The sequence below is a fragment of the Thalassophryne amazonica genome, chromosome 14, assembly GCF_902500255.1.
Source record: "Thalassophryne amazonica chromosome 14, fThaAma1.1, whole genome shotgun sequence".
Classification (NCBI taxonomy): Eukaryota; Metazoa; Chordata; class Actinopteri; order Batrachoidiformes; family Batrachoididae; genus Thalassophryne; species Thalassophryne amazonica.
In genome coordinates this window covers 71,704,595-71,725,914 of record NC_047116.1, presented here as the reverse complement: position 1 = coordinate 71,725,914, position 21,320 = coordinate 71,704,595, and the positions used below count along the sequence as shown (strand labels likewise).

General features: G+C 38.6%; 1 protein-coding gene across 1 annotated transcript in view; it reads left to right on the top strand.

Moving 5' to 3' along the window:
* Window positions 1-21,320, top strand: part of LOC117524088 (nebulin-like) — a 267,815-nt gene that overhangs the window by 46,173 nt on the left and 200,322 nt on the right. The window contains 18 exon segments of the mRNA XM_034185819.1: window positions 104-202; window positions 748-852; window positions 948-1,055; window positions 2,517-2,630; window positions 2,739-2,936; window positions 3,074-3,181; window positions 3,269-3,367; window positions 3,731-3,835; window positions 4,204-4,311; window positions 4,476-4,787; window positions 4,932-5,138; window positions 13,901-14,005; window positions 14,089-14,196; window positions 14,282-14,593; window positions 14,706-14,912; window positions 15,065-15,169; window positions 15,280-15,387; window positions 15,458-15,769. Of these exon segments, the coding sequence (XP_034041710.1) occupies window positions 104-202; window positions 748-852; window positions 948-1,055; window positions 2,517-2,630; window positions 2,739-2,936; window positions 3,074-3,181; window positions 3,269-3,367; window positions 3,731-3,835; window positions 4,204-4,311; window positions 4,476-4,787; window positions 4,932-5,138; window positions 13,901-14,005; window positions 14,089-14,196; window positions 14,282-14,593; window positions 14,706-14,912; window positions 15,065-15,169; window positions 15,280-15,387; window positions 15,458-15,769 (2,820 nt within the window).

The window sequence follows — 21,320 nt, the reverse complement described above, 5'->3', positions numbered from 1 at the left end:
CAGAATGGCTTTTTTTTTCTTCCTCAGTATAGCGTGTTTTGGCTATTTCTTTTTAATTAAGTCATTTGTGTTTCACAGCATGTTTCTTTTAATTGTTTTTTAGAAAGTTTACCGACAGCATCCAGATAAAGTGAAATTTACACAAGTGATGGATTCACCAGTTCAAGTTCAAGCTGCCATCAACGCCAAACAGCTAAGTGACGTATGTACATCTGTCATGGCATGGAGCACATATTCATATTATTGATACAAAATAATACAACTGATGCATGATACATCTTTCATATTAACACTGTATCATTAATTTTTTTTTTCTCTGAATGCATCAGCACAGAATGCCTACAAGTGTCCAAAGGTTGTTTTGAACATGATTATTTTTACCATCCACATTTTCTTATCAAGACCAAATTCTCTTCGATATGCAGATTAGCCTCAAATGTGAGCTGTGATCCATATAGCCCAGCTGTTTTTCTGTAGGCACCATGACAAGTACAGAGCCATCCTGCTGTATAGCAATAAAGCATTCTTTTGGCCCAGAATAATCCTTGTGTTCAGAGAAAAGCCATGAAGGCAGAGGCCATTAAACTCAGGATATAAGTAGAACACCATTGCCCTTCAATGAAGGAGACATAAATAAGACTTCACTGAGAATCAGCTATGACTGAATTGTGATACAATTAGCTCATGAGAAGTCAAATAAGTATGTTGTTGATTTAGCTCAGTTTCATGACATTGTTCTTATTACAGCTGAACTACAAAGCAGAGCATGAGAAAACAAAGGTCAAGTATAGTCTGCCCCCAGACTACCCATTCTTCATCCAGTCCAGAGTCAATGCCTATAACCTCAGTGATGTAAGTCCTTCTGGCTGTTTCTAACCACCACCAACATTTTCTTTCACTTTAAATGTGGTATTCATCGTTGTAAGTGGCGTAACTCTCCTTTGCAGAATTGTTATAGGTATGACTGGGAGAGATCAAAAGCAAAAAAGTTTGAGGTCAGAGGTGATGCCATCCCCATCCTTGCTGCCCGTGCTCACACAAACATTGCCAGTGACGTAAGTGTGCTACAGTGTCACTTTTTTATAGTCTTCATTCCATACACTGACTTTTTTTTCTAATTAGAAGTATTTTACAACAGCTACACACATTTGTAAGGTATTATTTGGTGCTTTGTTCATCATTTGTAAAGTGTTGATCATACATTTTTCTCAGTCATAAGTCATTTGTAAATTCATATTCATATATATATATATATATATATATATATATATATATATTGTTCTTGGTAAAGAAACCCATCAAAAACGTGTTTATTAACTGAATTGTCATTACTAATAAAATGACGTGTTAATTGTGTCTAAATGAAGTAATGTTTCAGTTAGTAAACAGTTGATAAAGAATTGTTTGTAAGAGCAGTTAGAACATGAAAGTTAATGATTAACAAACTACTTAGTAGTGAGTGTGTTAATACACCTTTTACAAACACTTAATAATACTACCAAAATCACTGGCATGGTGCATTTGGAAGGCTTAGCCACAATATTTCAAACAAAATAGAAGTACTTGTAGTTTATAGTAACATACCATTTTCAGCAATAACTTTTGGAATTAATTTACATGTTCAACAATATTATTACTATAGATGACTAAATTACATAAGTTAACTTAGTCTTTGAGAATGTGCCAATTGTTCAATAAATATTTGTTTTGTAGTGCTTTGTGTGATGTGTTTCTCTTTTCTTAGGAAAATACAGAAACTGCATGTCTTTTGGTATTTTCAACCTCATTTGTAAATACTTTGTAAAGAAAAGATAATCCTAATTTTGAACTCTAATGTGAACACTAAACACTAGTAACTTCTCAGTTATCATGAACTGCAGTACTGGTAACTAATGGAAAAAGAGGAATGGACACACATAGTGTAGGTCTAGATCAGGGGTGGCCAAGTTCGGTCCTCGAGAGCCACATTCCTGACACTCTTAGTTGTCTCCCTGCTCCAACACACCTGAATCCAATGAAAGACTCATTAGCAGACTTTTAATGAGCCTTTCATTGGATTCAGGTGTGTTGGAGCAGGGAGACAACTAAGAGTGTCAGGAATGTGGCTCTCGAGGACTGAACTTGGCCACCCCTGGTCTAGATTATTACATTTGTAAAGGTATTTATAAATGCAGATCTAAATAATTTATCATTAACTTTTGCTTTCTAACTGATCTTACAAATTCCTTTGCAACTGGTTAATAATGGGAAAAATTACTTTCTTAACAAACGGTTAATGCATCATTTATTAAGTATGAAAAATGTATTTCTAAATCCCTGGTTTTGCAAATGACTTTCTAATGAGTAAGCATGAACAATGTTTTACAAATGATGAAAAAGCATTAATTAATTAATTAATTAATATCTTACAAATGCTTAACGAATGTGTGCAGTGTGTAGTTACTACAAAGTGGTACCTTCTTAATTTTACAAAGCACTCAGAGGTATTTGCATTGCTTGTATATAACCCTTTTCAGGTTAAATACAAGAAAGAGTATGAAAACAACAAGGGACAGATGGTTGGAGCACTCAGCATTAAAGATGACCCCAAGATTATGCACTCGGTTCACGTGGCCAAAATCCAGAGTGATGTAAGCATCTTGGTGGCTTTTTAAACCATTTCCTCAGATTTATTTTTATAAATTTGTTAGATTTGATATAGCAGAACATGATTGAGTAACCAGGGGATGTCTCCACAGCGTGAATATAAAAAAGACTATGAAAAGATTAAGACCAAGTATCATACACCACTGGACATGATGTCCGTGACCCTGGCAAAGAAATCTCAGGCAATCTCAAGCATGGTTGGGTACAGGAGTATAAACCCCAGCTACTTCCTTCCACCTGACAGCGTACTGCTGGACCTGGCCAAGAAAGCCAACATCATCCAGAGTGATGTAAGTTTCAACAGATACTCAACAATATGTTACTGCATAAGTTAGTAAAGAAAATATGTGGAAAAACTGTCCATGGCAGGTGAGATTGTTGATGTACTGACAATTGTTTTAATTTGTCCCCTTTTTCTGCATCATAGAATGAGTACAAATCTGACTACAACACCTATACTAAGGGGACCCCTTGGATCACCTTTGGATCCATGGAAGTTGAAAAAGCAAAGAAAGCTGCTGAAATTCTTAATGAGGTTTGTACTGTTTGTACATTTCACACATTTTTCCACTTAAGGATACCTTTTGTTTGTAGGTATCAATTTGATTTATGTTTCTTGCAGAAAAAATACAGACAGCACCCAGACACAGTTCCATTCACATCGATCGATGACCACCCCATCACGCTACAGGCCAAAGTCAACCAGCTTCAGAGGAGTGATGTGAGTATGCTCTCACACTAATTCGGCTCAGAAACCATTCACACTATAGACAGGCACCAATGCTTGATATTGATTTTAGCACACCTACTGTCAATAATGATTTTTTTGTGGTGGGGGTTGTGACCAAGCGGTTAAGCATGCTTGTTTCCAGTGCAGAAGGTTTCTGGTTCAAGGCCACCCCTGTGCATTTTCCATGTCATGTGGTGTTGCGTCAGAAAGGGCATCTGACATAAAACTTGTGCCAAATCAATATGCAGATCAACCTCGGATCTCCTGTGGTGACCCTGAGTAAAACTACGGTGAAACTGAAAGGGCTTGCCTCTACTGTCAATAATGAATGTTTTATGTCTTCTTTCTTTGTAGATATTCTACAAGCGAGGTCTAGAAGAAATCCATCAGAAGTACTCTCTTCCTCCTGATATTCCAGAGCTCCTCCAGGCCAAATGCAATGCCTACAACATCAGTAATGTAGGTTAAACTGGAATACTTTTAACTACATATTAACCTTATAGGTGGCTCCAGCCCCACGTGATCCTTAACTGGATTAAGCAGGTATACAAAATGGATGGATGATGGATTAAATTCATCACACATATAATTTATTTATGAATATTTATAGGGTTTTCATAATTTGAATGGTCTTATGATGCATTAAATATGCCTAAAACATTTGCACAGTATGTGTGTGTGTCTCAGTGCATACAGTTTCTGTGTATGTGCTGATACACTGTGAGAGCAAGTGTGTTTGTAAGTACTGTATGTAATAAAATACAAAACTAAAATTGTTCAGTGTTCTCATCCTCATCTTTATTCATCCTTATAACTTGTCATTTCAGAATTACTATAAGCTTGCCTGGCAGGAATTAATCGCTAAAGGTTATGACCTGAAGCCTGATGCTATACCTGTTGTTGCTGCCAAAGCTGCCAGACACGCTGTCAGTAATGTAAGTTTTTTTTTGAAAGCCTAAATCAACTCCAAAATCTGTGCATGTCTCTATTTTTTACATTTTTGCTTTGACATATCCAGGCCAAAATATAATTCTTGCATAGTATCATTTAAATATAAATGTTAGAGAATAAGAAATGTTATTTGGTGTTTGATTTCTAGGTTCAGTATAAAAAGGCGTATGAAAAGGAAAAGGGCCACCATGTTGGCTTCCGCAGCCTCCAGGATGACCCATTGTTGGTTCACTACATGCAAGTGGCAAAGGTGCAGAGTGACAAAAACTACAAGCAGGACTACCACAAGGCCAAACTGAAGTACCACTCACCAGTCGACATGATAAGTGTGGCTCATGCCAAACATGCTTCAGCTGTGCAGACTTTAATTGGCTACAAACAGCACCACCATAAATACTGTCTTCTACCTGATGCTATGAACCTGGTGTTGGCACGTAACATGAACGTCAGTTCCAGTGACGTAAGTTTGAATTCTTCCTTTTAATATGTTTTCATTTAAATATAGATGGTATGATATCAGGAAATACTTTGAAGTGTGGTATTGGTGCAGCTGTAGTATTGAACATTGATTATTTGATGTCTTTTTCTGCTGTATGTTTTGCAGTACCAGTATAAACTGGATTATGAGACCTCTGTCAAGGGCATTGGTTGGGTGCCCATTGGCTCTCTGGAGGTGGAGAAAGCCAAGGCAGCGGCAGCAGCTCTGGATGAGAAAAAATACAGACAGCACCCTGACTCATTTAAATTCACAAGCACCTCTGACTCAATGAACATGGAGCTGGCCAAGACCAATGCTAAGATCATGAATGTGGTGAGTAGGGAGAAATTGAAGTTCTCTTTAAAGTTTAAGCCTATAAGTAGGTTCCGCCTTTTAAAGCCTAATATCAGGGCCATTACTTTTCAACAATAACAACAGCTTGGTGTCAAGGCAGCTAAATTTCGAGATGTTCAGAAGCTTGCCAGGTATCTTTCAGAAGATGCACAAGCTTTCCTTATTAAGTGACCACTGATAACTGAGGTGTGTAGACGATGAGGCAGATTTTGATGACCAGTAGACCTATGATGACTTTCATATTCTGAATGGGGGTTGATTACTGGTAGACTCCATGGACGTTCATTTAATCATTTTAATGTTTGTATATGTCCACTTGATTTCATGTCACACTTGGAATGAATAAGTACAAAAAACATGGAAGGCAAGTACTGTGCAGGAATAACAATATACTCAGTAGATACACTATTTACAAGCAGAAAAAATGCAACATTTAAAATGAAAGTTTTGTAATATTGCACATGACTGATCAAGTAATACTGTACATGAGTGTACAAGTATTGTTGCACATGAGAAAGACAATTGTTACTTTAATGGTCTGAGTTGTCCACTGGGAACAGTGCTGGTTGTGGAGTCTGACAACAGCAGGAAAGAGGAACCTGTATTATTTTTCCTTCATGCACTTTGGGTGGAGCAGCCTGTCTTTGAAGGAGCTTTCTAGTGTAGTCAAGGTGTCGCGTATGGGTTGGGATGTGTTCTCCAGCAGGGATGACAGCTTAGCCATCATCTTCCTTTCTCCCACCTTCTGCACTGAGTCAAGGGGACTTCCCAGGACAGAGCTGGCCTTCCTAATCACTTTATCAAGTCTCCTCCTCTCCGCAGTCAAGGAAATGGTCTGCTGGAGCAGTGGACCAGTCCATAGAAAATGGCTGATGTCATTACAGAATCAAAGACGGTCCTCAGGAGCGCCCCCTGCACTCCAAAGGACCTGAATCGCCTCAGTAGGTAGAGTCTGATCTGGCCTTTCTTGTAAAATGCAGTAGTGTTGTTTGACCAGTCCAGATTATTGTTTAGGTGAACACCCAGGTACTCCATCTCAAGATGTGTATGCAAGTATGCAGATGCAAATTAAGGCCAAACGTGGTTATCCAGGTTATCCAGGTTCAACAAAGGCCCAAGCGCATTGTCTTTATTTGGCCACCCACCTAAAACTGAAGTGTTATTTACCACCATGATTTGTGATTTACTGCCTCTATTAGGGTACTATAGGTGTCAAAGGTATGATGCTAAGACCATAGCAATATATTTAGAAAAATAATACAAAACCTTTTCCTGTTAAAAAGTGTTTCATAGTTTTGGGCCCTCACTGAATTCACCGATTTGATTTTGTTGGAGTTGGAACCACCACAGCTTCTCCAGGGTGAGAGGTGCTGGGCAGTTGTGGGTATATTCTCAAGTCCCAGGCTGAGTGCTGTTATTTTGATGAACAAGAGGGCTGCATCAATGTGACTCTGTGTCACAGACAGGAATCTCACAGTTTTTTTTTTTTGTCCTTCAGCACCAAATGGTAGTGCAAAGTACCCAGTCTTCTTGGAGATGTTTAGTGGGATTCTGGAAAAGGTGCCCGAGACTGCTTAGTTCTACTGGGGTACATTACTACTTACATTGGCAATGATTTAGTAACTGCTCAGATTGGAAAGCTGGAGGGGTGCGATTGAGAGGAATCACCCCCCCCAATCTGAACCCGAGTGGTGTATTGCGACCGGACATCTGTGCTGGTCATGGTTTGTCCCTAGCAAACACCTTGTTCTAGCACAGAGGTCTTCATAGGTACACTTGGGTACCAGAGCACCCTAGGTCAGAGGTCAATTATTGATTTTGTTATGGTGTTATCAGGCCTGTGACCATATCTGCCTTGGACTCTTGAGTGTAGAGAGGTCTAGCTGTATATGGATCACCCCTGATGATGTGTAGGGTCAGATGGCAGGGGAAGCCATCAAGCTGACCTGGAAGGCCTAAATGATTTTTAAGGGTTTTCTGGGTATTGTTGTTGGAAGAACTCACAACTCCAAATGAACTCCTGTATCCTGAGCAAAGTCAGGGAGAAGGAATTGGAGTGGTGCATGCTCAAAGCCTCTATTGTTGAAGCAGCTGCTTTGAGTTGTGGTCAGATGGTTGTTGGTACTTGTTGGTACTTGTTGAAGAAAGATCATCAAATTGATGACTGAGCCAAAAGAAATCGAACATATCTTCAGAGAGTACTATAAAGAATTATAAACACAAACATCGACAGAAGATACTAAATTAATGAGAGAATTTCTAAATACACTTGACCTACCTAGTATTGGAGAGAAACAAAATAAGATAGTTACAGCAGAAGTATCACTGGAGAAGATACAGAAGGAAATAGATAGGTTCAAAACAAGCAAAGCCCGAGGTAGTGACAGCTTCCCTGTAGAGTGGTATAAAATATTTCAAAATGAACTGAGTCCACTTCTCATTGGGACTTTTAATTGGATTATGAAAGAAGGTAAGATACCCCATGGAAAGAAGCAATTATAACAATAATCCTTAAAGAAAACAAAGATAAGGAAAATTGTAATAACTGTAGACCCATATCAATTCTAAACGTGGACTATGAATTATACACTTCAATTATCTGTAAACGATTTGAAAAGTTCATGCCAGACTTAACTGATGAAGATCAAACAGGATTTATATCAGGCCGACAAACAAGACAACATTAGAAGAATGCTACACGTCATACATAAAATTCGAAAAGAAACACAGCCATAATAAGCCTTGATGCAGAAAAAGCATTCGATAGAGTAAATTGGGAATTTTTATACCAAACACTTCCTTCCTGCGAATGATGGAAATTATAGAAAAATTCAATTATTATGCAGGATATGAATTAAATCTTGTAAAAACCCAGATTCTCTCATTTAATCACACCCCCTCACTAGAAATCAAACATAAATATGGTGTCAAATGAGACTCAAAACAAATTAAATACTTACGGGTATATATCAATCAATCAATCAATCAATTTTTTTATATAGCGCCAAATCACAACAAACAGTTGCCCCAAGGCGCTTTATATTGTAAGGCAAGGCCATACAATAATTATGTAAAACCCCAACGGTCAAAACGACCCCCTGTGAGCAAGCACTTGGCTACAGTGGGAAGGAAAAACTCCCTTTTAACAGGAAGAAACCTCCAGCAGAACCAGGCTCAGGGAGGGGCAGTCTTCTGCTGGGACTGGTTGGGGCTGAGGGAGAGAACCAGGAAAAAGACATGCTGTGGAGGGGAGCAGAGATCGATCACTAATGATTAAATGCAGAGTGGTGCATACAGAGCAAAAAGAGAAAGAAACAGTGCATCATGGGAACCCCCCAGCAGTCTACGTCTATAGCAGCATAACTAAGGGATGGTTCAGGGTCACCTGATCTAGCCCTAACTATAAGCTTTAGCAAAAAGGAAAGTTTTAAGCCTAATCTTAAAAGTAGAGAGGGTGTCTGTCTCCCTGATCTGAATTGGGAGCTGGTTCCACAGGAGAGGAGCCTGAAAGCTGAAGGCTCTGCCTCCCATTCTACTCTTACAAACCCTAGGAACTACAAGTAAGCCTGCAGTCTGAGAGCGAAGCGCTCTATTGGGGTGATATGGTACTACGAGGTCCCTAAGATAAGATGGGACCTGATTATTCAAAACCTTATAAGTAAGAAGAAGAATTTTAAATTCTATTCTAGAATTAACAGGAAGCCAATGAAGAGAGGCCAATATGGGTGAGATATGCTCTCTCCTTCTAGTCCCCGTCAGTACTCTAGCTGCAGCATTTTGAATTAACTGAAGGCTTTTTAGGGAACTTTTAGGACAACCTGATAATAATGAATTACAATAGTCCAGCCTAGAGGAAATAAATGCATGAATTAGTTTTTCAGCATCACTCTGAGACAAGACCTTTCTGATTTTAGAGATATTGCATAAATGCAAAAAAGCAGTCCTACATATTTGTTTAATATGCGCTTTGAATGACATATCCTGATCAAAAATGACTCCAAGATTTCTCACAGTATTACTAGAGGTCAGGGTAATGCCATCCAGAGTAAGGATCTGGTTAGACACCATGTTTCTAAGATTTGTGGGGCCAAGTACAATAACTTCAGTTTTATCTGAGTTTAAAAGCAGGAAATTAGAGGTCATCCATGTCTTTATGTCTGTAAGACAATCCTGCAGTTTAGCTAATTGGTGTGTGTCCTCTGGCTTCATGGATAGATAAAGCTGGGTATCATCTGCGTAACAATGAAAATTTAAGCAATACCGTCTAATAATACTGCCTAAGGGAAGCATGTATAAAGTGAATAAAATTAGTCCTAGCACAGAACCTTGTGGAACTCCATAATTAACTTTAGTCTGTGAAGAAGATTCCCCATTTACATGAACAAATTGTAATCTATTAGACAAATATGATTCAAACCACCGCAGCGCAGTGCCTTTAATACCTATATATAACCAAAAATATCTCAAATTTGTAATTACAACTAACTACAGCTAATTACAACTATATCAATCAATATATAACAAATGACATACAACAATTGTCCACTTACCCAATGGATTATAGTAGCAAGATAAATACAGTGAAAATTTATATTTTGCCATGGTTACTGTATTTATTTCAATCCCCGCCAATAGAAATTCCACCAAAATAGTTCTTAGAATGGGATAAATTAGTATCTAGGTTTATTTGGGAAGGGAGGAAAGCCAGAGTCAAGGGCGTAGGTTTGGTCTCAGCTTTGGTGGGGACAATACCACCCCCCGGCCCCCCTGCCCACCACCACCACCCCCTAACCCACTCATACCTAGGGATGGGTATTGATAAGATTTTATCGATATTGATGCTATTATCGATTCTGCTTATCAATCCGATTGCTTATCGATTCCCTTATTGATACCTCTTGTGAATTTTGTACTAAAAGTAGTCTTTCCAGGTTTTCTATGTATTTCAATGAGTCTTAACTTGACTCAGCAGAGAGACGCGCAGCGTTTGGAGCTGTGTGAACAGAACGGAGGACGATTCTCGTTTTTTTCTCACAACAAGACAGGAGTCCCAGTTAGTAACTTTAATCCGCACAAAAGTGACTCACGATTGACATATTCAGGGATGAAAGTGGTGAAAAACAAAAAAAGCTGAAACCCAAAATTAACCCCCCCAGCACCACCTGCACAAAAATTTTGAATTCTAGAAGCTCTGAAATGCAATCTGGGACTATTCCAGACAATAAACTGGAGTGAGTGCAGCATCCATTTAGGTGAGGGGGAAAAAAAAACAACTTTCCTTATTCAAATTCATTCCAGTAGTATTCTGCTCTTACAAGGATGCATCAGTTTTCTAGTTTGGCAGATAGTTCTGGAGGAAATCACTGAAGAAATTAACACACTGAAAATATGGTTTGACCGAAACAAACTGTCATTAAACTTAAATAAGACAGGGATGAAATGGAGGTGTGAGAGTCACTAGGTGTTCACAGGAAACACTTATTTATTTCTGTATGTATGTATTTATTTATTTATGTTCATTGTTAGTTGGTTTTATATTTTCTGTTGTGTTTTTATTCAGGTTCTTTTTGTCTCTTTCTCTAAAATTGTATATAATAACTAATCATTAGATTATTAATATATAAACAAAAATAAATAAAAAAAATATTACAGTTTGTAATACAATTGACTCTTTTACGACAACAAACGCTTATTATACAGAAAAATGCACCCAAACGCGATGACAGCTGCAACTGCTTAATGCTAAATTTAACACTGAAAATGCCATAGACATGCTAACTCGTTAGCATCGCTCCCATTTTTAAGTTATAACATACATCTATCAACTGTTTCAGAAGACCATAACAGGTCGGTTTAACATAAAAAAGGTAAATAATACTCACAGACGTATGCACTTTAGGGTTTTAGTGGGGGAAAATTAAGATACAGCTAAAGAAAAAAAATGAATAAACGAAGCAATAGATCGAAGCACTGCTTCAATCTGTGAACCACTGCTTCGACTGGTTCAAGGTTCAAAGCAAAGCCGCGTTGCAGAAAAGTTGATTACGGAGCCGTTGCAGGGTCTGTAATGAACTTAGAGAAGTGATAATTTTCCTGACAAACACCCCTAAAAACAACGGCCACTCTGAAGGACCGATAACGGAATCGTTAAGCAAAAAGCTTATTGATGTCGGTGGATCGAATAATTTCTTAACGATACCCGAAAGGAACCGGTTCTCGATACCCATCCCTACTCATACCATTAGACGCACAAGTACAGCATAATACATAACATATGACGACATAATGCTGAATAATTTAACACTTTATTTACATTATTAAGTGTGTAGGCAAACAAATAGCTTAAATAACAAAATTGCACCAAAAATCACGAATCTATTCTATAGGCCTACACCTGAGAGAACAAGACAACAAAAAAAAAAATACTTGTGGAGCTAAAAAAAAAAAAAAAAGTTTTTGCAACCAAGATGTTTAATCTATTCTCTTCATCAATAATGCAGTTGTAGGTATCTGGCAACCTAATTTGCCAAAAAAAAAGGGCTTTCCAATGATATGGTGTATTACGGTAAACGTAAGCCTGTGATGTCATAACGCAGAGGAAAAACACGGAAGTTTCACACTAGTGCGCCGCTGATTCTCATTACCGTAAGTTCTCATGTAAGGCCTCACTCTGAAAAATTTCAACACTGACAGCAACCCAAGAACCCGTGCTTTCTAACAGCATGCTATAGAGGGTTTTCATGTGACGTATCGGTCACGTCATTTTGTGTCCCGTGGCCATTCTGGATTACGACGCGGTGGCCGCTGTGATTACACTTCGTGCATTTGGCGAACAATTGCACAAGTTTCAACGTCGATGTGAAGAATCCTCACGGCACCGTGGCGCTGTGAGAGATCCGCTGCTAACAGAAATCCACTGCTCCCAGAATTTTATTTTATTTTATTCGGCAATAAAAGTATATAACAATACATAAAATACTGCAGAGGATAACACAATAACGGTTCCAATACAGATGCTTATGTAGCGGGATGAAAGTCCCGGGTCCCAATTGAAAAGACGTTCCCGCTAGCTTGGCTAACGGGGAGTTCCCCTTTGGCTGACCTGGTAGAGGAGCAGTCTTTTGTGCGAGCGTGGGTTCGATCCCCACCGTCGTCCCGGCCACGAAGGTCCTGCTGCTTCACTTATTTACGTTGTGGTCCTCGAGTACCGAGCTGCTGATCCGCAAGCTGCCCTTCCAGCGCCTGGTGAGAGAAATCGCTCAGGACTTCAAGACCAACCTCCGCTTTCAGAGCTCCGCTGTGATGCTCTGACCTGGTCGGCGGCTTCCTAGTTCACAATATCGCAGTGTGACACGGTTGGCCAGTTCATTACATCAACACTAAACTCACTATCTGGTATAAGATACGGATCCACTGAACCAACTGCTACACATCGATCACGATAAATAGCTTTATCTCGAGGATTTAAAGCCTCGTAATAACCGGACATTCTCTCCATTTTTCTATCACGCGTCAGCCTCCTTGTAATACGGCACCTGTCCTGCAGCAAATCGGTCACGTGATTGAAAACCCTCTATATGTTGCATATATTACGGTAAAGTGAATTGTAGCTCAAGACCTGTTGAGACATCTTCAATTGAGGGAATATTACAATAAAGAGGTGAAGAGGGCTACACCAGAAGAAGTGAACCCAGTGATAGTAATGGTTATTAAAGCATAGAATCAAAAAAAAAAAAAAAAAAAAAATCTAGGGCTATATCAAGACTTTACCACAGTATAATGGGATGTCAGAATAAAACAACATTATACATAAATCACAAGTGAGAAAGAGTTGAATATCACGATTTCTGAAGATGAATGATATCACATGTGTGTAACAACAGACATCCACAAATTCACTTACATGGAGAGAATTTAATTGGAAAACTTTAACATGTTTTTTTTTTTATTACGCCAAATTTAAAAAGCAAACAGTTATTAAAACAACAAACATGCTGGAGGCACTGTGGTCAAATAAATGCAAACCATACACGTCTTCTGGTGTTGCCCAAAATAGAACCATTCTGGGATAACGTGAACGCTGTGATAAATGATGTGCTTGGACTGCTCCACCCTGTATTTGGGGAAATATAGGTAAAGTTGTACTGAAAGAGGACAATTATCTGGTAAAAATTCTTCTCACGGCTGGCAAGAAGGCCATAACAAGGAAGTGGCTTGCTTCAGACCCACCTAGACAAAAAGAATGGTTAGATATAGTACAGGGATTATGTGTGATGGAAAAATGACTTATTGTTTAAGATTTTTTTAAAAAAAGAGATTTTAATAGGAAATGGTGCAAATGGATAAGTTATATAAACAAAGACATTAACATTTTATTTATATATATTTTCTTTTCTTTTTCTTTTTTTTCTTTCTTCCTACTCCCTGTGTCCACAAAGAAGACCATGTCAAACACATATATAATGATTGATTTCTGGAATGAACATGACAAATTCTCGCTTCTCACTCTCCTTTGAGTTATCATTGTGAGCATGTTTCATTCCAAGAAAAATAAAATAAAGAAGGAAAGAAGCAAATTTTGCTGGAGCCCTTTTAACATAAAGTGTATGTACTGAATCTCACATGTATCTTTTACAAACGTATTCTCAGTGTTGCTGAACTGTAACACATTTTACAGCCTGTTTTTAAATGTCATCTGATGACCTATTAATGATTTTTATTTTTTGATTATAATTATGCAGAAAGAGTACAAGGCCAGTGGAGAGAAGTTTATGCATACCTACCATCTGCCACCTGATACTCCTGAACTGATGCAAGCTAAGTACAATGCTGCCAACATCAGTCAGGTGAGCAGCCTTTTGAGTTTATGTAAACTTTGTGCACAAATAAAACTCAAAGAAATTCCAACATGGGAATTATTTGTATTCAGAATTACTATACCTATGCTCACCGTCGAGATCTACTCAAAGGACATCATGTGAAGGAAGATGCCATCCCTGTTGTTGCAGCGAAAACCTCCAGAGACATTGCCAGTAATGTAAGTTTCAAATATACCATTCAAACATTACTGAATGTAATCTTTTTTCATGATACCTATGTATTTTTGGCTTTCTTTTATACAGTACAAGTACAAGCTGGCTTTTGAGAAGGCAAAGGGCCAGCATGTTGGCTTCCGCAGCCTGCAGGACGACCCTTTGCTGGTTCACTACATGGAAGTGGCAAAGATGCAGAGTGACAGGAACTACAAGAAGGACTACCACAAGGCCAAACTGAAGTACCACTCACCAGTGGACATGCTCAGTGTGGTCCATGCCAAACAGGCCTCTGCAGCTCAGACCTTTGCTGGTTACAGAAAAGTCCCTCACACCTACCTGCTCCTGCCTGATAACATGCACCTACAGCAGTGTCGCACCATGATGGACATTCAGAGTGATGTATGTTTCCACTAGTCAAATGTTAGCAGGTTTTGTGTCTCATATAAATGCTGCAAGCTGTATGGTCACTCATGATCATTTTTTTTTGTCAATGTCAAATGCCAACCCACAGAATCTCTACAAATCAGAATACACCAACTTCTATAGAGGCTCAGGTTGGGTACCTATTGGTTCCCTGGATGTTGAGAAGTCTAAGGCTGCTAAAGCAGCGCTGGATGAAAGAAGCTATCGTCAGCACCCAAGTACATTCAAGTTCACAAGCAAGACTGACTCCGTGAACATGGTTCTGGCTATGGCCAACACAAAGCAGCAGGATAAAGTACGAACACGCATTGTTTCTACGTATAACACGCAGTCCTTCTTTTTAAAAGCATTTTTCAACATATTGACATATTTGTTAGACTAAAATTTCTTTTATAGGAGACTTACAAAGTACACATTTAACTGTTTTTTGTTTATCTTTGCCTCTAGGCTGCATATAAAGCTTCTGGTGAGGAGTTCATGCATACCTACCATCTGCCAGCTGATACTCCTGGATTCCTTCAGGCTAAATTCAATGCACAGACTCTTAGTGAGGTTAGAGTAAAATGCATCAGGTTTATCAGCCAAATATGTTACTGTACCAGCGATATTATTGAAATGTCAGGTTTTATGACAGTAAAAGTTGCCTTTATGTTTGTTCACAGAGTCATTATAAGCACCAGTGGCTAGAAGATATTGCCAAGGGATACGATATGAAACCCGATGCCATTCCTGTCTTGCATGCCAAACATGGCAGACACATTGCCAGTAATGTATGTAACTTTTTTTTTAACCAGTGTTACTTACATCTGATACAAATAGCTCACTTTCTTTCTGTCTTAGGTCCAATACAAGAAAGAATATGAGAAAGCCAGAGGTCACCATGTTGGCTTCCGCAGCCTGCAGGATGACCCTTTGCTGGTCCACTACATGGAAGTGGCAAAGATGCAGAGTGACAGGAACTACAAGAAGGACTACCACAAGGCCAAACTGAAGTACCACTCACCAGTGGACATGCTCAGTGTGGTCCATGCCAAACAGGCCTCTGCGGCTCAGACCTTTGCTGGTTACAGAAAAGTCCCTCACACCTACCTGCTTCTGCCTGATAACATGCACCTACAGCAGTGTCGCACCATGATGGACATTCAGAGTGATGTGAGTGACAGTTACCGTCAAAGAGTTTTTCAAAGTCTAGGCATGTAGCCTGTAGAGAGTAAGTAGACACAGACAGACAAACAGACAGTTAACACAATAAATTATTGTAGAAACAATCTTTTTGCAATTCACCAAATTAAACCGATGTATAATAAGGACAAACTCATTAACATCTGGTTAACTTTAATGCACCATAGTCCAAAAAGCAGCTTTGTCTTTGCCTATGTAGACAACATATGCAGTGAATCCAATTTATGATAGAGAACTGGTCCTGCTCAGAAATGTACCAAATGAGAGAAATAAACCATTGTCCTCTGAGTGTTTAACAACAGTTGTGTTCTGAAGCTCAAGTAACACGTTCAGAAATGCACACAACAGTGCCAAAAAGCCTCCTGAGAATTTAGCTGAGCATACTTCTTCTCTCTGTCTCTTTCAACATACAGCAGGTAAAATAAGTATTGAACATGTCACAGTTTTTCTCAGTAAATATATTTCTAAAGGTCCTACAGACATGACAGTTTCACCAGATGTCGGTAACAACCCAAGTAATCTACATATGCAAAGAAACCAAAACAAATAAGTACAAATTATGTGTAGTAAAATGAAATGTCAAAAGGAAAAAGTATTAAACATGCTTACAGAAATGTATTTAGTACTTCATATGAAAGCCTTTGTTGTTAATGACAGCTTTAAGATGCCTCCTGTATGGAAAACCTAGTCACATGCATTGCTCAGATGTGATTTTGGCCCATTCTTCTACACAAACAGTCTTCTAATCTTGAAGGTTCCATGGACCTCGTCTATGAACTCTGATCTTTAGTTCTTTACATAATTTTTTTTCTATTGGATTCAAGTCAGGTCACTGGTTGGACATTCTAGTCACTGTATTTTCATTCTCTGAAACCAGTTGAGCGTTTCCTTGGCTGTGTGTTTGGAATCATTGTCTTGCTGAAATGCCCACCCTCACTTCATCTTCATCATCCTGGTAGATGGCAGCAGATTTTTCAACAAGAATGTCTCTGTGCAAATTTTTCCATTAATCCTTCCTTAATCCTTCCATTAATCCTTAATATGAAGTTTGGCAGTGTTGTTTGCTGAAAAACAGCTCCACTTCATGATCCCACCTCTAACATTTACTGTTAGGATGGTGTTTTTAGGGCGATATGCAGTGTCGTTTGACCTTCAAACATGGTGTGTATTATGGTACCCAAACAGTTCATTTTGGTCTCATCTGACCAGACTATATTCTCCCAGTATTTCACAGGCTTGTCTAAATGTTTTGCAGCAAACTTTAAACAAGCTTCAATGTGCTTTTTCTTCAGCAATGGAGTATTGTGTGGTGACCGTACATACACACCATGGCAGTTCAGTGTATTACTTATTGTTTTCTTTGAAACAATTGTTCATTTGCTCTCCACAGCTGATCCTTGGCTCTTGGACAACTCTTTTGATGGTTCTTTTCACTCCTCTGTCAGAAATCGTGTGAGGAGCATCTGGTTATGGCCATTTTATGGTAAAATGATGTGCTTTCCACTTCCAGATTATGGCCTCACAGTGTTCATTGGAACATTCAGATATTTAGAAATCTTTCTGTAACCAGTGCCATCAGTACATTTTGCGACAATAGGGTTGTGAAGATCTTGACAGAGCTCTTTGCTTTTACCCATCATGAGATTCTTGTGTGATACCTTAGTAATGAAATACCTTTTTATAGGCCATCAGTTGGGAATGAACCAGCTGGGAAATTCCATGAAAAATGGAACATGACCAGGCAAAAATTATTTTCAGTTATAAATTCTGAAGAAGGGTGCAACTTATTTATAACACCCCCAACTTTACAATACAGTTATTTAGTTTGCTATATGTATTGCATGTATCTCTAGAAAGGTTGAGCATGTTGGGGGTGGGGTTGAATGGAAACAGTTTGGCCAGATTTCCTAAAACCTTTTAAACCCAAACATGCATGAAAGAGTGTAACTTGATGTAAAATCATCAATAATTGGATTATTTAATCTTTTCTTAAGCAAATCAGTAAAATATTTCAGAAATTTTATCTGTTATCTGAAAGTCATGTTAATGAATCAGATATATGAATCTATGACATGGAATTTTTCACAACCCTGAAGCCAGTGCTGTCAAGTGTCTCACTATTTGTCATCTACTGCAAGTCATTATATTAGTGAGCCTACTCCCCCTATATACCTAAAGTTCACAATCATAAATCATTGTTAGTTTGAGGAAATTTAGGAAAAAGTTTGAGGAAATTTTCATTTCATTGTTTTTTTTCCTTGTAACATCCGTCATACTCAGATATTTTTGTTTTTATAAAAAAAAAACTGAAGCATCACTGGATATCTTTTCCTCCCTGCCTAAATACATCAGAACTATAACTATGCCCACACAAAAGATTAGAGATGTATGACTTCAACCTTTGGTTTGAGAACTGGTTGAAATGGCTCAGACTCCTTACGAATGTAGTGTTTGTAACAGTCCAGTTGCCCAGCTAATAATTTGCACTGATAAAGGGCAGGATTACTTTCTAATGACTGATAGATTTCAGCTGGTGTCTTGGCTTTCCATGACTTTTTGCACCTCAGTCATATCAGTCTGCAGTTAAATTCCAATAAGACTGAGACTCTGATTGTAGCACCTGATAGTGCTGTACCTGGAATTAAGCAGCATCTCGGTAGCCTAAGCTGCATGGTCAAAAGCAGCCTGCGTAACCTGGGTGTCATTTTGGATGGAGGGATGTCTCTGGAGCAGCACACAAATTATCTGGTTAAGAACTGTTTTTTCCAAATTCGGAACATCTCTAAGCTCCGTAAGATGGTGACTTTAAAAGAGCTTGAGATGATTGTTCATGCGTTCGTCTCATCGCGTTTGGATTATTGTAACAGTCTTTTCACCTGTTTGAATAAGAAGGAGTTGGCCCGCCTGCAGGTTGTGCAAAATTCTGCTGCGCGCCTGCTTACCCGCACCCGCAGGAGGGACCATATTACTCCTATCCTTAATACTTTGCATTGGTTGCCTGTCTCCTACAGGATTCATTACAAAATCCTGGTATTGACTTTTAGAGCTCTGCATGGACAGGCACCGGAGTACATCAGGGACCTGATCCAGCCTTATGCTTCCTCCAGGAGCCTCAGGTCGTCCAATCAGAACCTGATGATGGTTCCTCGGACTCGTTTTAAAACTCGCGGGGACAGATCTTTTAAAGCGGTGGCGCCTAGCCTCTGGAATGAGCTTCCCTGTGCCCTTCGTTCTCTGGACTGTATAGATACTTTTAGAAGGCAAGTAAAGACGCATTTCTTTAAGTTAGCTTTTTTAGCCTAATATTGTATTTTATTGTTTTTATATGTTATTTTTAGATTATTTTTGTATGCCATGTGCAGCGCTTTGTGACCCTGGTCTGTGAAAGGCGCTTTATAAATAAAGCTTACTTACTTACTTACTTACTTACTTACCTCCCTTACTTCATGTGTTCAATACTTTTTGCCTGTGTCATCTATATTATAATAGCCAAGTGACCTCTGTGTACATGCATGCATCCCTGAGTATGGCTTTGATCACACAGAAACTGGGGGAGCTAACATTTGCTGTTTGGTATTCTTATATGTTTTGGGTCAAGGGTGAATGCTGTGAAAATGGAAAGTTGACAGGACTATTTTTTGAGAAATTAGCAATTTATCTAGCCAGTAAACAATGGACATTGTGCTGCAATGCGTCATGGGAGTTTTGGGTTTTGGGGTTTAAAATGTTATGGTGCTTCATGTTTAAGGTGGTTTCAAGTTTAACAGTGTTGTTAGTGTTATTGATTTATTGTGTTTTTGTAGTTCAATCGGTTTAGTCAGTTTAGTTAGTTAGTTTAGTTTTTTTGCTAGCACCATAAGTGAGAAGTGTATTGCGTTTGATGTCATCTGCCAGTGTCTCTGTTTGTGTCTAAAATTAGAAGCACCTGCTTGCAGCAGAGTGCAGAAAAGAACAAAAGCTCTCTGTGTGCATGTGTTTAACTTTGATCATGGAGAAACTGAGGACAGCTGGCTATTGCCGTTTGGTATCCTTATGTATTTTTGGTCAAGGATGAACACAGCCAAAACAGAATGTTGATAGGACTAATATTTTGGGAGAAGCTATGGATATTTGCTAACTACATTCTAGACTCACATGTCATTCCAGCAGGGGGCAGTTAATCATCTTTATTAAAAGCGTGACTGCATGCGTGATTTTATTTAGTAAGTTCAATGTAAGTATATCATATAATTGGAAATATGCTAAAAAATACATGTATGACAAGAAAGTGAAAATACTTATTTCCATTGTGGTCCATTTAAAAATCAAATGACAAAATAGAAGTAATAATAAAATAAAATAATAAAAATAATACTGATAATAATAATAATAATGATTGGACAGTGGACTCATCTCTGTGCTTGTTCTGTTAGACCTCAGTCCTGCTTTTGATACTGTTGACCATAAAATTTTATTACAGAGATTAGAGCATGCCATAGGTATTAAAGGCACTGCGCTGCGGTGGTTTGAATCATATTTGTCTAATAGATTACAATTTGTTCATGTAAATGGGGAATCTTCTTCACGGACTAAAGTTAATTATGGAGTTCCACAAGGTTCTGTGCTAGGACCAATTTTATTCACTTTATACATGCTTCCCTTAGGCAGTATTATTAGACGGTATTGCTTAAATTTTCATTGTTACGCAGATGATACCCAGCTTTATCTATCCATGAAGCCAGAGGACACACACCAATTAGCTAAACTGCAGGATTGTCTTACAGACATAAAGACATGGATGACCTCTAATTTCTTGCTTTTAAACACAGATAAAACTGAAGTTATTGTACTTGGCCCCACAAATCTTAGAAACATGGTGTCTAACCAGATCCTTACTCTGGATGGCATTACCCTGACCTCTAGTAATACTGTGAGAAATCTTGGAGTCATTTTTGATCAGGATATGTCATTCAAAGCGCATATTAAACAAATATGTAGGACTGCTTTTTTGCATTTACGCAATATCTCTAAAATTAGAAAGGTCTTGTCTCAGAGTGATGCTGAAAAACTAATTCATGCATTTATTTCCTCTAGGCTGGACTATTGTAATTCATTATTATCAGGTTGTCCTAAAAGTTCCCTAAAAAGCCTTCAGTTAATTCAAAATGCTGCAGCTAGAGTACTAACGGGGACTAGCAGGAGAGAGCATATCTCACCCGTGTTGGCCTCTCTTCATTGGCTTCCTGTTAATTCTAGAATAGAATTTAAAATTCTTCTTCTTACTTATAAGGTTTTGAATAATCAGGTCCCATTTTATCTTAGGGACCTCGTAGTACCATATTACCCCATTAGAGCGCTTCGTTCTCAGACTGCGGGCTTACTTGTAGTTCCTAGGGTTTGTAAGAGTAGAATGGGAGGCAGAGCCTTCAGCTTTCAGGCTCCTCTCCTGTGGAACCAGCTCCCAATTCAGATCAGGGAGACAGATACCCTCTCTACTTTTAAGATTAGGCTTAAAACTTTCCTTTTCGCTAAGGCTTATAGT